Source organism: Phacochoerus africanus, chromosome 12 (genome assembly GCF_016906955.1).
Source record: "Phacochoerus africanus isolate WHEZ1 chromosome 12, ROS_Pafr_v1, whole genome shotgun sequence".
NCBI lineage: Eukaryota > Metazoa > Chordata > Mammalia > Artiodactyla > Suidae > Phacochoerus > Phacochoerus africanus.
In genome coordinates, this window is record NC_062555.1 from 25679433 (window position 1) to 25691923 (window position 12491).

A 12491-nucleotide genomic window follows, 5' to 3' on the forward strand; every position below is an offset into this window, starting at 1 on the left:
ATTCTACTTTCTCTCCCTTGCAGCTGAGGAAGCCAGGGCTGTGCGTGGCACAGCCAGGCTTGATAGGAAGTGTTCACTTCACAGACTTTTCTCCTCATCAAACACACACTTGCTCTGGCAAATCTTCCATGGTTGGCCAGTCCAAACATTGCCAAAACTAATGGTAATAAAAAAAGGTTGATAAAATCCTCAGATTCTCGACTGATGATTTTTAAGTCAGAGAATTACCTGTCTGTTTCATATAGAAATGCATTAAAACCATCAGGGACAAAGGAATAAATACTATTTATACTCATCTCGGAGATATTAAAATGCTTTTCCCCAAAATCATCTTGTAGTGTTTCATTTCTTTGATTAAATATATTCTATCTTATTCTACCTTGTAACGAAGTTAATTACCAATATGGCTGTTTTTCAAGTAAATCAAATTATTGGAAAATACACACACGTATACACATACATAAATGATACTCATGACTGGGTGCTCATCTTCTTTAAAACTGGTCAAGTTAGGAGTTCCCGTCGTGGCGCAGTGGTTAACGTATCCGACTAGGAACCATGAGGTTGTGGGTTCGGTCCCTGGCCTTGCTCAGTGGGTTAAGGATCCGGCGTTGCTGTGAGCTGTGGTGTAGGTGGCAGACGTGGCTCAGATCCCGCGTTGCTGTGGCTCTGGCGTAGGCCGGTGGCTACAGCTCCGATTCGACCCCTAGCCTGGGAACCTCCATATGCTGCGGGATCGGCCCAAGAAATAGCAAAAAGACAAAAAAACAAACAAAAAAACTGGTCAAGTTAGTTTACTTCTCAGCAAAAACGTATATTTATATATAGTGTATATAATTTCAATATAAATATTGGTTACATAATGCATATTTGTATATGTATGTGCTATATAATATATATTGCATGTATAATATATATAATTTTCTTATATAATGTATATAATGTATACAATACATATAAGGTATCTATAGTGTATAGTATATTAAAATATTTGCATGTATTTTTAGCACCAGCAATGCCAAAACAGCAAATACAAAAAGAATTCCTTACAGCAACTCTATAAAATAGTTTTATTTTCTCCTAAACATAGATTTTTCAAATTGCTCCCTGCGGATGTCTCCAGAAAGGGTGGGGAGCTGAAGGACTGGGCTACAAGCTGTCCTCCCCTTCTTCAGCCTGAACTGGTCCACATTTCAATTCTGCTGTTTTTGGATTACTCATGACATTTACCTTGGAGGAGTTTTGCTGCCCTTAAGGAAAAAAAAGAAAAAGAAAAAAATCCAAAACCCACCATTCTAGAACTTCTTATAATATCCAGTAGATGGCAGACTTTACTGCAAGAAAACAGCTTGGCAGCCTCTGTAAATTGGCCCGAATATATCGATTATGTTTCCCACCCAGTAGAATTTTTACCCTGTATCTAAGGCGCCTGTGAAAGCTGGAAACAAAATTCTCTTTTGTCATTTTCCTGAGAACCCTATTCCAATTATAGTTTTAAATAGTCCTGTAAGGTTTATGTGTGTGTCCATTTAAGTCTTGTTCTAAAGGTATTATTGTTATGAGAATAAATTTATTGTTCACCGAGTGTACACAGTGGACGTGATATAATGTCATAATACATATACGACAGATTGTTTTCAATTTAGATGCACAAAACTGGAATAATCATAACCCTTACTTCCTGACACTCCCGTCATTGATTCTATGTTTTTATTTCCTTAGTTGGCTGTTTAATTAGTTGTTTTTCAATAGGAATTTCTTTATATGTTTTTAAAGTATGATTTTCTTTTCGACAGACAACTGTCTTTGCTTGTTTAGTACAGTCCGCAGAAACAGTGGTTATTAATGCCTAGGTCCCAGGCTGCCTTTCCAGGAGCGCCTGTTAGCGTCTCACCTACGGCCACGCCCACAAATCCCGGCAGCCAATGGTGCCCATGACAACACCACGCCCAGAGAAGACCCAGGAAAAGGATGAACTTGCTAGATCATCTAGTCCATAATTCAGAGTGCACATGTCAGCCAAGGGGTGGGTGTGTGTGTCTTGTGATTATATTATCAATCTACCTGTTCTGCATTGAAAAATATTTTTATCCCATTTATTCAATAATACTTTAAAAGGCATGGAAGGTTATAAAGGAAACACTGATACAGTTCTTAGCAACCCCATTCCAGATTCCCATTCCCTGCAAGCACTCCCCAGAAGCAACTGCTAGAAACTCTTCTAGCTATTTCTTATAGTTTTTATTTTTAAATGTCTTAATAATAGGCTAGGCTTTTTCTTTTTTTCTTGCAGTTTTAGCTATTGGTGTAATCTCTTGGAATGCTACTATGATGAAAGTGGATTGAAATTTCCTGCAGTTTTTTTTTTTTTGTTTTTTGTTTTTTGTTTTTTTTAGGGCTGCACCTGCGCATGTAGCATATGGATTCGACCCTGGGCTAGGGATCAAATTGAATCTGCAGCTGCTGGCCTACATCACAGCCACAGCAATGCCAGGTCTGAGCCTCATCTGCAACCTACACTGCAGCTCATGGCAGCACCAGATCCTTTACCCCACTGAGCAAGGCCAGGGATTGAACCTGCATCCTCATGGATACCAGTTGGGTTTATAACCCACTGAATCACAACAGGGACACCCCCCTTTTTTTCAGTCCTGCAGTTCTTAATCACACACACACATACACACACACACATCCCTCCAGCTATACTTGATATCATTGTTATTGCCATTATTATTATTATAAAGAATTATCTTTGGTTCCATACGATATCGTGATTTCATTTCCTTCCTTGTACAGTGTTCAATTTCTCTAGAATTAATACTGGTAAGAAGTTTTTTTCAATGGTTCTATTTAATTTCCCATCACCTTTCTTATGTGGTTTTCTGTGTATTTTTTTCCTGAACATCTTGGAACCTCACCTTTTCTGCTCCCAGGATTAGTTAATCTCTACACTGGCAACACATCTGCTGTCCAGGGAGTGATTTTCAGTACCTTTTTTGCTTCTTTCCTTTGTTAAATCCATTGTACCCTAGATTCCTTGCCGTTCTCTTTCTTGGTTTACACCCTTCCATGGCCCGTATATCTTCAAAAAAATCCTCCTAAACAGTGAAAATCTGAAGCCCCGAAAACATTTTTCTTATGCCCTCGAATGTGATGGATAGCTTAGCTGGGCATAGAATTTCATTTTGGAAGTTATTTCAGGATTTTCAAGGCTTCATTCTAGTGTCCTCTAGTTTCCAGCATTTCTGTTGATGAATCAGACACTATTCTTTGGGAATGAGCTGTTTCCTGTCCCACCTCAGGCAAATGATGTGCTTTGATGAGGATTTTTTTTTTTATTCATTTTCTAGGGCAGTTTGTAGAAACTTTAAATCTATGAACTATTTGTTTTTTTTCGTTATAAGAACGTTCCTTATGTTCTGTCATTACTTTCGGTTCCTTCTCTCTCGTGTCCTTGCCCCCCACCTCCTCCCCATTTTCTTTGGTGTCTCATCGTTTTGAAATTCCTCCTTGACTGATCCTCTAGTCTCTCTTTTTTCTCCTCTTATTTCCAATCCCTCAGTAAGTCTTGTATATGTGAGGTAGGGGCAGGGGATTTTTCTCAGTATTAGCTTTCAATCACTCAAGTAAATTTTTAAATTTCTGCTACTTGCAGTTTTAATTTCACAGAGCTCTTGTTTTCTACAAGTTTATTGTCATAACCCTTACACTTGTTTCATTGCAGCTCTATCCTTCCCTGACTCTTTGAAAATAATAATAATTCTCAAAACGTTACAAGTTTTGGTCCTCTCCTTATACTCTTTGCCTCTTCCAAGTTTCTTTCTTTTTTCTTTTTTTTTTTTTTTTTTTGCTTTTTAGGGCTGCACCCACTGTGGAGGTTCCCAGGCTAGGGGTCTTATCAGAGCTACAGTTGCCGGCCTACACCACAGCAACGCCAGATCTGAGCCTCATCTGGGACCTACACTGCAGCTCATGGCAACGCTGGATCCTTAACCCACTGATCGAGGCCACATATCGAACCCGCAACCTCATGGTTCCTATTGTGGCATGGGAATCCGATGAGTATCCATGAGGATGCAGATTTGATCCCTGGCCTCACTCAGCAGGTCAGGGATCTACATTGCCATGAGGTGTAGTGTAGGTTACAGATGAGGGTCGGATTTTGTGTGGTTGTGGCTGTGGCTGTGGTGTAGGCTGGCAGTTATACCTCCGATTCAACCCCTAGCCTGGGACCTTCCATATGCTGTGGGTGTGTGGCCCTAAAAAACAAACAAACAAACAAAAGAATCCACATGCAAAAGACAGTGTTGTGTGAATTGATACGACTGAGTTGCCAAATCATAAACCTTTCAAATATACATGATAAAGAAAATAGCAGTGCTATGGAATTCCCTGGAGGCACAGTGGGTTAAGGATCTGGCATTGTCACTACAGGTTTGATCCCTGGCCCAGGAACTTCTTCATGCTGTGGGGTGTGGCCAAAAAGGGAGAAAAAGAGAAAATAACAGTGCTATGATCCCAATGTATATATATATTCAGGGAAATTTCATGCACATGCCTATATCCAATGAATTTGGAAAAGAGGCATAGAATTCTTGCCTTCCTGCAGGGTATTATTCCAATTAGAATTTCAAAAATGTATCCTTAGAAAAGAGAAGCTTTCGGATAATTAAAAGTCCATAAACTTTACAACATCTGCTTCCCTGTGGTGAAGCTTAATCTGTTGTCTGTAAAATGCACATAATCTTGTGTAGCTGTGAGGGTGAGAAATAATATATGTGAAACACCTGACATGCTTGGTACAGAGGGCAGACCTTCAACAAAGAGTTGGTGTTTTATTGTATTGTTATATTTTCATTTTTCTGTGCTTTTCTTTGTGGAGCATAAATGGGGATTGTGGTAAAGCAGTCATAAGCCAAGGTGTAGCATTCATTTAAATATTAGTTTCAGTTAGACCGTATATTGAGACAATTTTGTATCTCATCTCTCAGTATACCCTGAACTTCTCCATGAGAAAAATGGGAATTTTACAATCTTGTATATATACGTGTACAACTTAACAATTCACCCCATTGCTCCAAGGCATTTATACCTGAGAAAGTAAAATGCAAGAGAAGCAAAGAATCTCAAACCAGCCATTTTTGTTTCTTCTTAGAAACTATTTTTAAAAGGTGACAGGAGTTCCTGTCGTGGCTCAGCAGAAACAAATCTGACCAGGACCCATGAGGACACAGGTTTGTTCCCTGGCCTCGTTCAGTGGGTTAAGGATCCAGTGTTGCCATGAGCTGTGGGGTAGGTTGCAGACATGGCTCAGATCTGGTGTTGCTGTGGCTATGGTGTGGGCTGGTCACTACAGTTGCTATTTGACCCCTAGCCTGGGAACCTCCATATGCCACGGGTGTGGCCCTAGAAAGACAAAAATAAAAAATAAAAGAGGTGACAAATCATCATTAATCACAAAACATTATTAGACATCATTTACAAATTCACCATTAGAATGCAGCCAACTTTGTGTTTCATTAATGAGTTTGAGATGCATGAAGAGTAGAAAGAAGAACATTGTTTAATTTTATTGTCCATGTATTTGTAAGCCTCATCCTGATTTTTTTTATTGCCTTGTAGATTCCTTTTGCAATAGAAATGACACCGAGTGCCGATCAAATTCTTGCCCAAACAATTCTACATGCAAGAATTTTTCAAAAGACAACAGTTGCCATTGTTCAGACACAGCCATTAATTTGGACAAAGACTGTGACCATGAGAAAGACCCTTGCTTCTCCAGTCCCTGTCCAGGAAATGCCACTTGTGTGAGCACCCCAGGAGAGAGGAGCTTTCTGTGCACATGTCCTTCTGGCTATAGTGGGGCCACCTGTGACACAGCCGTCAGTTTCTGTGGCACGAACTCCTGCCAGCATGGAGGCATTTGTGGTCAGGACCCTGTGCACCCTGTGTGCATCTGCCCTGCCGGATATGCTGGAAGATTCTGTGAGCTGGACCACGATGAGTGTGGGTCCAGCCCCTGCCGCAATGGTGCCATGTGCCAGGATGGCATCAACAGCTACTCATGCTTCTGTGTCCCGGGCTATCAAGGCAGGCACTGCGACTTGGAAGTGGATGAGTGTGTGTCAGATCCCTGCAAGAACGAGGCCACATGCCTCAACGAGATAGGAAGATACACCTGCCTTTGTCCCCACAATTACTCCGGTAAGTGTGATTCCATTTGAGTCCCAGATGATGTAATTAGCATCCTCTTTAATGTGACAGAAGCAGAAGTGACCTGTTCTCTCCTATCCAATTGCTTATGAAAATAGTCTTGACAGGAACTCATCAATAGATAGAAACCTTCCTAAACTACCAAAAACCTACTGAGCTTAAGCATCTGTATACTGTCACTGTGGTTGCTTCCATTCCATTCCATTCCATTCTTTGCTATTTAGGGCTGCACCTGCAACATATGGAAGTTCCCAGGCTAGGGGTCGAATTGGAGCTGCAGCTGCCGGCCTATACCACAGCTCACAGCAATGCTGGATCCTTAGCCCTCTGAGCAAGGCCAGGGATTGAACCTCATGAATACTAGTTGGGTTTGTAACTAGTCGAGTGACAACAGGAACCCCTCACTGTTGTCATTTTCAATGGAGTCCTACATCATGTAAAGCATAGATTCAGTCTAGAATCGGACTCTTTGGGACCTAGCCTTCGGTCAGGGCAGTCTTAGTTCCCCCATCAGAGCAGCATCCCTTCATCCCTGCTAACGTGGACCCTCTCCTGCCACCGCAGCCCCACGGGAGGCAGGTCGCAAGAAGGACACACGTAGGTGGGTTTCTAGTGCTGACGTGTGATGAACAGACTGAGGATAGCAAGGCTGCTGGAGCAGGGTGGATGTGAGTGATAAAGAAGCCACTGGAAATCCTGTGAAATCAGATTGTTGTAATCATTATACAACTACAGATGTGATAAATTCATTTGAGTAATAAAAAAAAATGGAAAAAAAAAAGAAGCCACTGGTTGAATCTCTTGGAAGTGGCCAATAATAGTCCCTCATGTCTAGTCACAAATATTCTGCTGATGTTGACTTAATTGCACAGGAACGGGTAGCTTGTTCGTTACAAGGCTACATGCTGTTCATTATCCTCAGCCTCCAGCCCCCCAACCCCCCACTCTCCTGAGTCAGCTGCCCCCTTAGCTTAGCTCTTCACGAAGACCATCTTTCCATTACTGTGGACCTTCCACCTTGTGGGTGGGGACTTTGTTTTCTCATATTCCTCCTTCCAGCTTCTGTTCACCACAGTCCCTGGCTTCCTAACCCCTAGCTCTGTGCCATGACTCTCACTCACGTCAATGCCTCTTTCTCTTAGCCTTGCCATTTTGCAGCCTCTGAGGGTATTTGGCTTTCACCTTGCCTTCTCTCACCCTTTCTCATTTCTTCCTTTTTTTTTTTTTCTCCCTCGTCTTTTGTCTTTTTAGGGCCGCATCCAGTGGCATATGGAGGTTCCCAGGGTAGGGGTCTAATTGGAGCTACAGCTGCCAGCCTATGCCACAGCCACAGTGACACCAGATCCCAGCCACGTCTGTGACCTACACCACAGCTCATGGCAATGCCGGATCCTTAACCCACTGAGCGAGGCCAAGGATCGAACCTGCAACCTCATGGTTGCTGGTCGGATTTGCTTCTGCTGCGCCACGACGGGAACTCCCCTTTCTCAGTTTGTAGTCTGGTCATTCCTTTTCCAAGTGTGCTAGCAATATAATTCTTTAAAAATACTCCCCTTCGCAATTTGTACCAGAGCTCTCCAGGATCCCTTTGCTAATGTTATACATGCTGGAAATAACTCTTTTGCCAAGGAGGCATGATCCTAGTGGCTCTAACATAAAAATTGCTCCCTCTCCCTTGACCTTCATCTACAACTAATCTTCAGAATCTGCTGTTTTGGCATCCGGGAGGTCTCCCAACTTGAGCTCATCCACTCTGTCACCAGTGCCTTGTCTCTGGCCATCATAGCTCTGGTGGGAAGCACTGTACGGCCTCCCAACTCTTTCCAGCCTCTGTCTTCTCCAAGTGGTTCTGATTTTTCCAAACACACCTGGCTGTGCCATTCCCTTCCGAAGGGCCTCGAGAGCTCCCCACTACATGGAGAACAGTTTTAACCTCTCACTAAAAGCCCTCCCTGATCTGTCCCTTAAGGGTTGGTCTTATCTCCGCCACCACTCCATCGAAGCCTCTCCTGCAGTCATCGTCACCCTTTCCTCCAGCAGCTTCCCTCCCTCCGGAAGGCCCTTCCTTGATTCGCAATGTCCACTCTGTGAAGTTCTCTGCTTTCAGTCCTTAGTTCAGATGCCACCCAGCTGAAGAAGTAGTTCTGACTTACTAGTAGCTGAAATAATCCTTTTAAATGATTGTGGTCATTATGATTATTTATTACTTCCATAGCAGTTTGCACCTCTATTAAAGAACTTTCTGGGAGTTTCCATTGTGGCTCAGTGGGTTAAGAACCTGGCATAGTGTCCGTAAGGATGACATCACGTCCTGGCCTCACTCAGTGCGTTCAGGATCCAGCATTACCATGAGCTGTGGTGTAGGTTGCGGAATCAGCTTGGATCAGATCCAGTGTTGCCAATGGCTGTGGCGTCAGCCAGCAGCTACAGCTCAGATTCGACCTCTAGCCTGGGAACTTCCATATGCCGCAGGTGTGGTCCTAAAAAGAAGAAAAGAAGAAGAGGAGGAAGAGTACCAGCACAGTGTGGCTTAATAAACTCTTACTGAATTGTTCTAATTTTTCTAAATTCTTCCCTATGTGTGTGGGCACCTTTCCTAGGAATGAAACAGATATAAATCGATAGTGAAATAGATTTCACTTTCTCTATTACTTTATGCATAATCTATGATTGTGGAATGCCTGTGTCAAGCGGAAAATTATTTTACTGAATGCTTTTTAATGACCAATACCATGCTAAAAGTTATGGGGCATAATAAAGGAGCTTGTAACGCAGTACTGCTGTGCGGAAAAACCCCTTGTTGCTCTGCCAGACGATCGTGTATTCTATTAATGCAGTTACAGCAGTTGCATTTCAGTTTGAAATGTTTTAACTTACTTTTTATTGAGGTAACATTGATTTATAACATACGTTTCATGCAGAGGGCGTTATTTTTCTCCTTTTGTATCCAGGACAGTATGCTCACCACCAAAATCAGTCTTATTAATTTTGGAATAAAAATTAGAAGTAAATTTTTATGGTGCTAGCTGGGGGATGCTCTTGTTTAAAATGGTCCCACTTAAAAGCCATTATGTTTGTTTGTTTATTTGTTTATTTATTTATTTTTGTCTTTTTAGGGCTGAACCCACAGCACATGGAAGCTCCCAGGCGAGGGGTCGGATCAGAGCTGTAGCTGCCGGCCTACACCACAGCCACAGCAACACCAGATCTGAGCTGTGTCTGTGACCTACACCACAGCTCACGGCAATGCCAGATCCTTAACCCACTGAGCGAGGCCAGGGATGGAACCCACATCCTCATGGATCCCAGTTGGGTTTGTTAACCACTGAGCCACGAAGGGAACTCCAAAAACAAAAAACAAAAAACCCCGCTATTGTTTATTAAGATAATATCTTCTATTTTCTGCTACTAGTACAATATTGTGAGTGGTGACTAAAAGGGAAAGATGTGAGGCCAAATGCTTCAGTCATTTCAATTACAGTGTTCAGACATAGTCTTAGAATTGCGAAAACAAAGCCTGAAAACTTAGGTTTTACAGTGTCTGCTTTTGCTTTTACATCTTAGTTTCATTGCCTTGTAATGAATCCTCTAAGTGGCAAAATATAGGCATAAAAATGTCAAGGCTATACCCTAAGTGTGAAGTCTAATAAAACCCCATCACAAGGCCTTTCTCCGTACAATCCATGAAATTATGCTGAGGCTCCATCATAACCCTGCTGGGCCTGATAAGAGTCACTATCTTTTCTCACTGTAACCTGTGAGGTCCAGAGGGAAGGCACTTCCCCTGCCCAGACTCTGATGTAAGAGTGTCGTTCCCTGTTTGAATAGGTTGTTATTTCGTTTTCCAAGAAATCAACTACATTTTGCTCTCAGCTTTTCGGGTGACATCTGGGCTGCTTGCTGGCAAACAGAATTTAAATGAAAGGAGGCGGAAAGAACCAGAATGAGCTGGTTAGGCTTGTTCAGATGGAGAGGTGTGGTTTGGGTGTGATCCCCAGTCCGGTCCCCTCCACGAGCGAAAGAGCCCATGTCTGGGATCTCATCAGTGGTTCTCAGCCCGGAGACACATTAGCAGTTCCCTAGGGCTCTCGTCTGCCCTCAGACAGCCACAGCCAACCAAGGATTCCCAGGCACAGCCAGGCGAGGGGCCAGAAATTAAGTTTATGTGAACTTAGTTTGCTTTCTTGTGTTGTGCCATCCTTTAGATCCACAGGAGGCTCGTTTTGTTTTGTTTTGTTTTTCTGGGCTGTTCCATGGTTACCAGTGTTCATGGCAGCTCAGGCCAATTAATGAGAAACTGAAAGACGGTCTAGAGAATTGGGGCAAAAGCCAGAGTTGAGAAGCAAAGGAAAAGACACAGTCAGCACAGATGCACGGAGGCCCGGCTCGCCTGGCCCTGCTGATGCGTCCTGGAAACTGTATCACAGTCACCCAGCGGCTGTCAGTGATCACAAAGCACCTGGCTTAGAGGAGAAGCCTGCCTTCCTCTGAGCAGCAAGCCAGAAAACAAAATAAATTTTAAAAGGGAGATAGGAGAGGAAGGAGGGGTGGCACTCAGAGAGGGTTCCCCCGTGGAATCCTCCCTGCTGTGTCTCCCTTCTACCACCTGGTTCATGGGCTACAGCAACAGGACCAGAGCATCTCAAGATGCTGGTGGAGGAGTTCCTGTCATGGCTCAGCGGTTATTGAACCGGACTAGTCTCCATGAGGATGTGGGTTCGATCCCTGGCCTTGCTCAGTAGGTTGAGGATCCGGCGTTGCCATGAGCTGTGGTGTAGGCCGTAGACACGGTTCGGATCCCCCATTGTTGTGGCTATGGTGTAGGCCAGCAGCTGTAGCTCTAATTCAACCCCTAGCCTGGGAACTTCCATGTGCCAAGGGTGTGGCCCTAAAAAGCAAAAAAAAAAAAAAAAAAGAATGCTGGTGGAATCTGCCCTGCCTAAGCTCTAACTCCCATTTCAGCTGAAAACAACCGCAGCAAACTTCTTTTTATTGAAAAGACTATTAGCTCTGAGCATGGAACTGCTTTTAGGTCAAGCGTTTGCAATGGATCTTTATGTAATTGAGGTCTTCCTTAAAATTAGCCCGATTGACTAATGAACATTTTTCATGTTTAAATGCCTGCAATTATGAGAAAACTAGAGTGATAGGAGGCAGGAGAAAGGCCAGCAGGATGTATAATGAAGCAAAACAGTATAGGAAAGTATCTTATTTCTTCTACTGTCAAATAGATCTTTGATAAAAAATGATCTTTTGGGAAATAAGAAAAAACACTATTAAATTTACCTAGCAATTGTAAGATGCATCTCTATTTCAGAAACAAAACCAAAGACAAAATTCACTTTGTATTTAAGAACATGTCTATGGAGACAAGTTAGAAAGGCATTGCCGGAGCAGGTGTTAGACCTTAGGGCCCTGGCTGGAAGGGGGCCTCTAGGCATATATTGTAGGTAAGGGAAGAGTAGGTGTAGGGACACTAAGACCAAGACTCTCTGACATTTGGCAAAGCCAGAGTCGTTCCACGCTTATTTTACCCACGAAAAACGTGAAATCTCTAATATGAAATTGAGAAAGCATTCAAAGCTCAACTGCCATTTCCGGCTTACTAAACTCAAAACCTCTGTGGTGGTTCTCAAACTTTTAGCATGTGGCAGACTCACCTGGAGAGCTTATTAAAGTATAGTTTCTGATTTAGTAGATCTGAGATGGGGTCAAAAACATGCATTTATAATAGGTTTCCATGGGGTACTGATGCTGCTGGTTTGGGACCACATAATTGTAGACAATTATGTGGTTTTCCATATATATATGGTACTTTTTGCTAGAAGTGGTTCCAGATAAATGATATGGGGGAAAAGATAAATATTTGTTGAATTCATTTAGTCATTAATTTAGTGAACAAGAACACAAATACCACATGTGTATATATATTGATTCCCTGCAGTGTGTTAGGCATTATTTTATTTCTGTAAATATAAGAAGAAAAGTAATGAAAAATTCCCCTGGAGTTCCTGTCATGGCTCAGTGGTAACATAAACCTGACTAGTATCCATGAGGATGCAGGTTCGATCCCTGACCTCACTCAGTGGGTTATGGATCCAGCGTTGCCATGAGCTGTGGTGTAGTCGCAGATGTGGCTCGGATCCCTTGTTGCTGTGGATGTGGCTGTGGCGCAGGCTGGCAGCTATAGCTCTGACTGGACCCCTAGCCTGGGAACTTCCATACGCCATGAGTACAGCCCCAGAAAGAAAACAAAATTCTCCTTACATTCAAGAGGG

General features: G+C 42.8%; 1 protein-coding gene across 1 annotated transcript in view; it reads left to right on the forward strand.

Annotated features, from left to right (window-relative positions):
• The window catches only part of CRB1 (crumbs cell polarity complex component 1), a 198258-nt gene that overhangs the window by 33792 nt on the left and 151975 nt on the right, over nt 1-12491 (forward strand). Inside the window, exon 2 of the mRNA XM_047755432.1 lies at nt 5623-6204. Within this exon, the coding sequence (XP_047611388.1) occupies nt 5623-6204 (582 nt within the window). The remainder of the gene's footprint in view (nt 1-5622; nt 6205-12491) is intronic.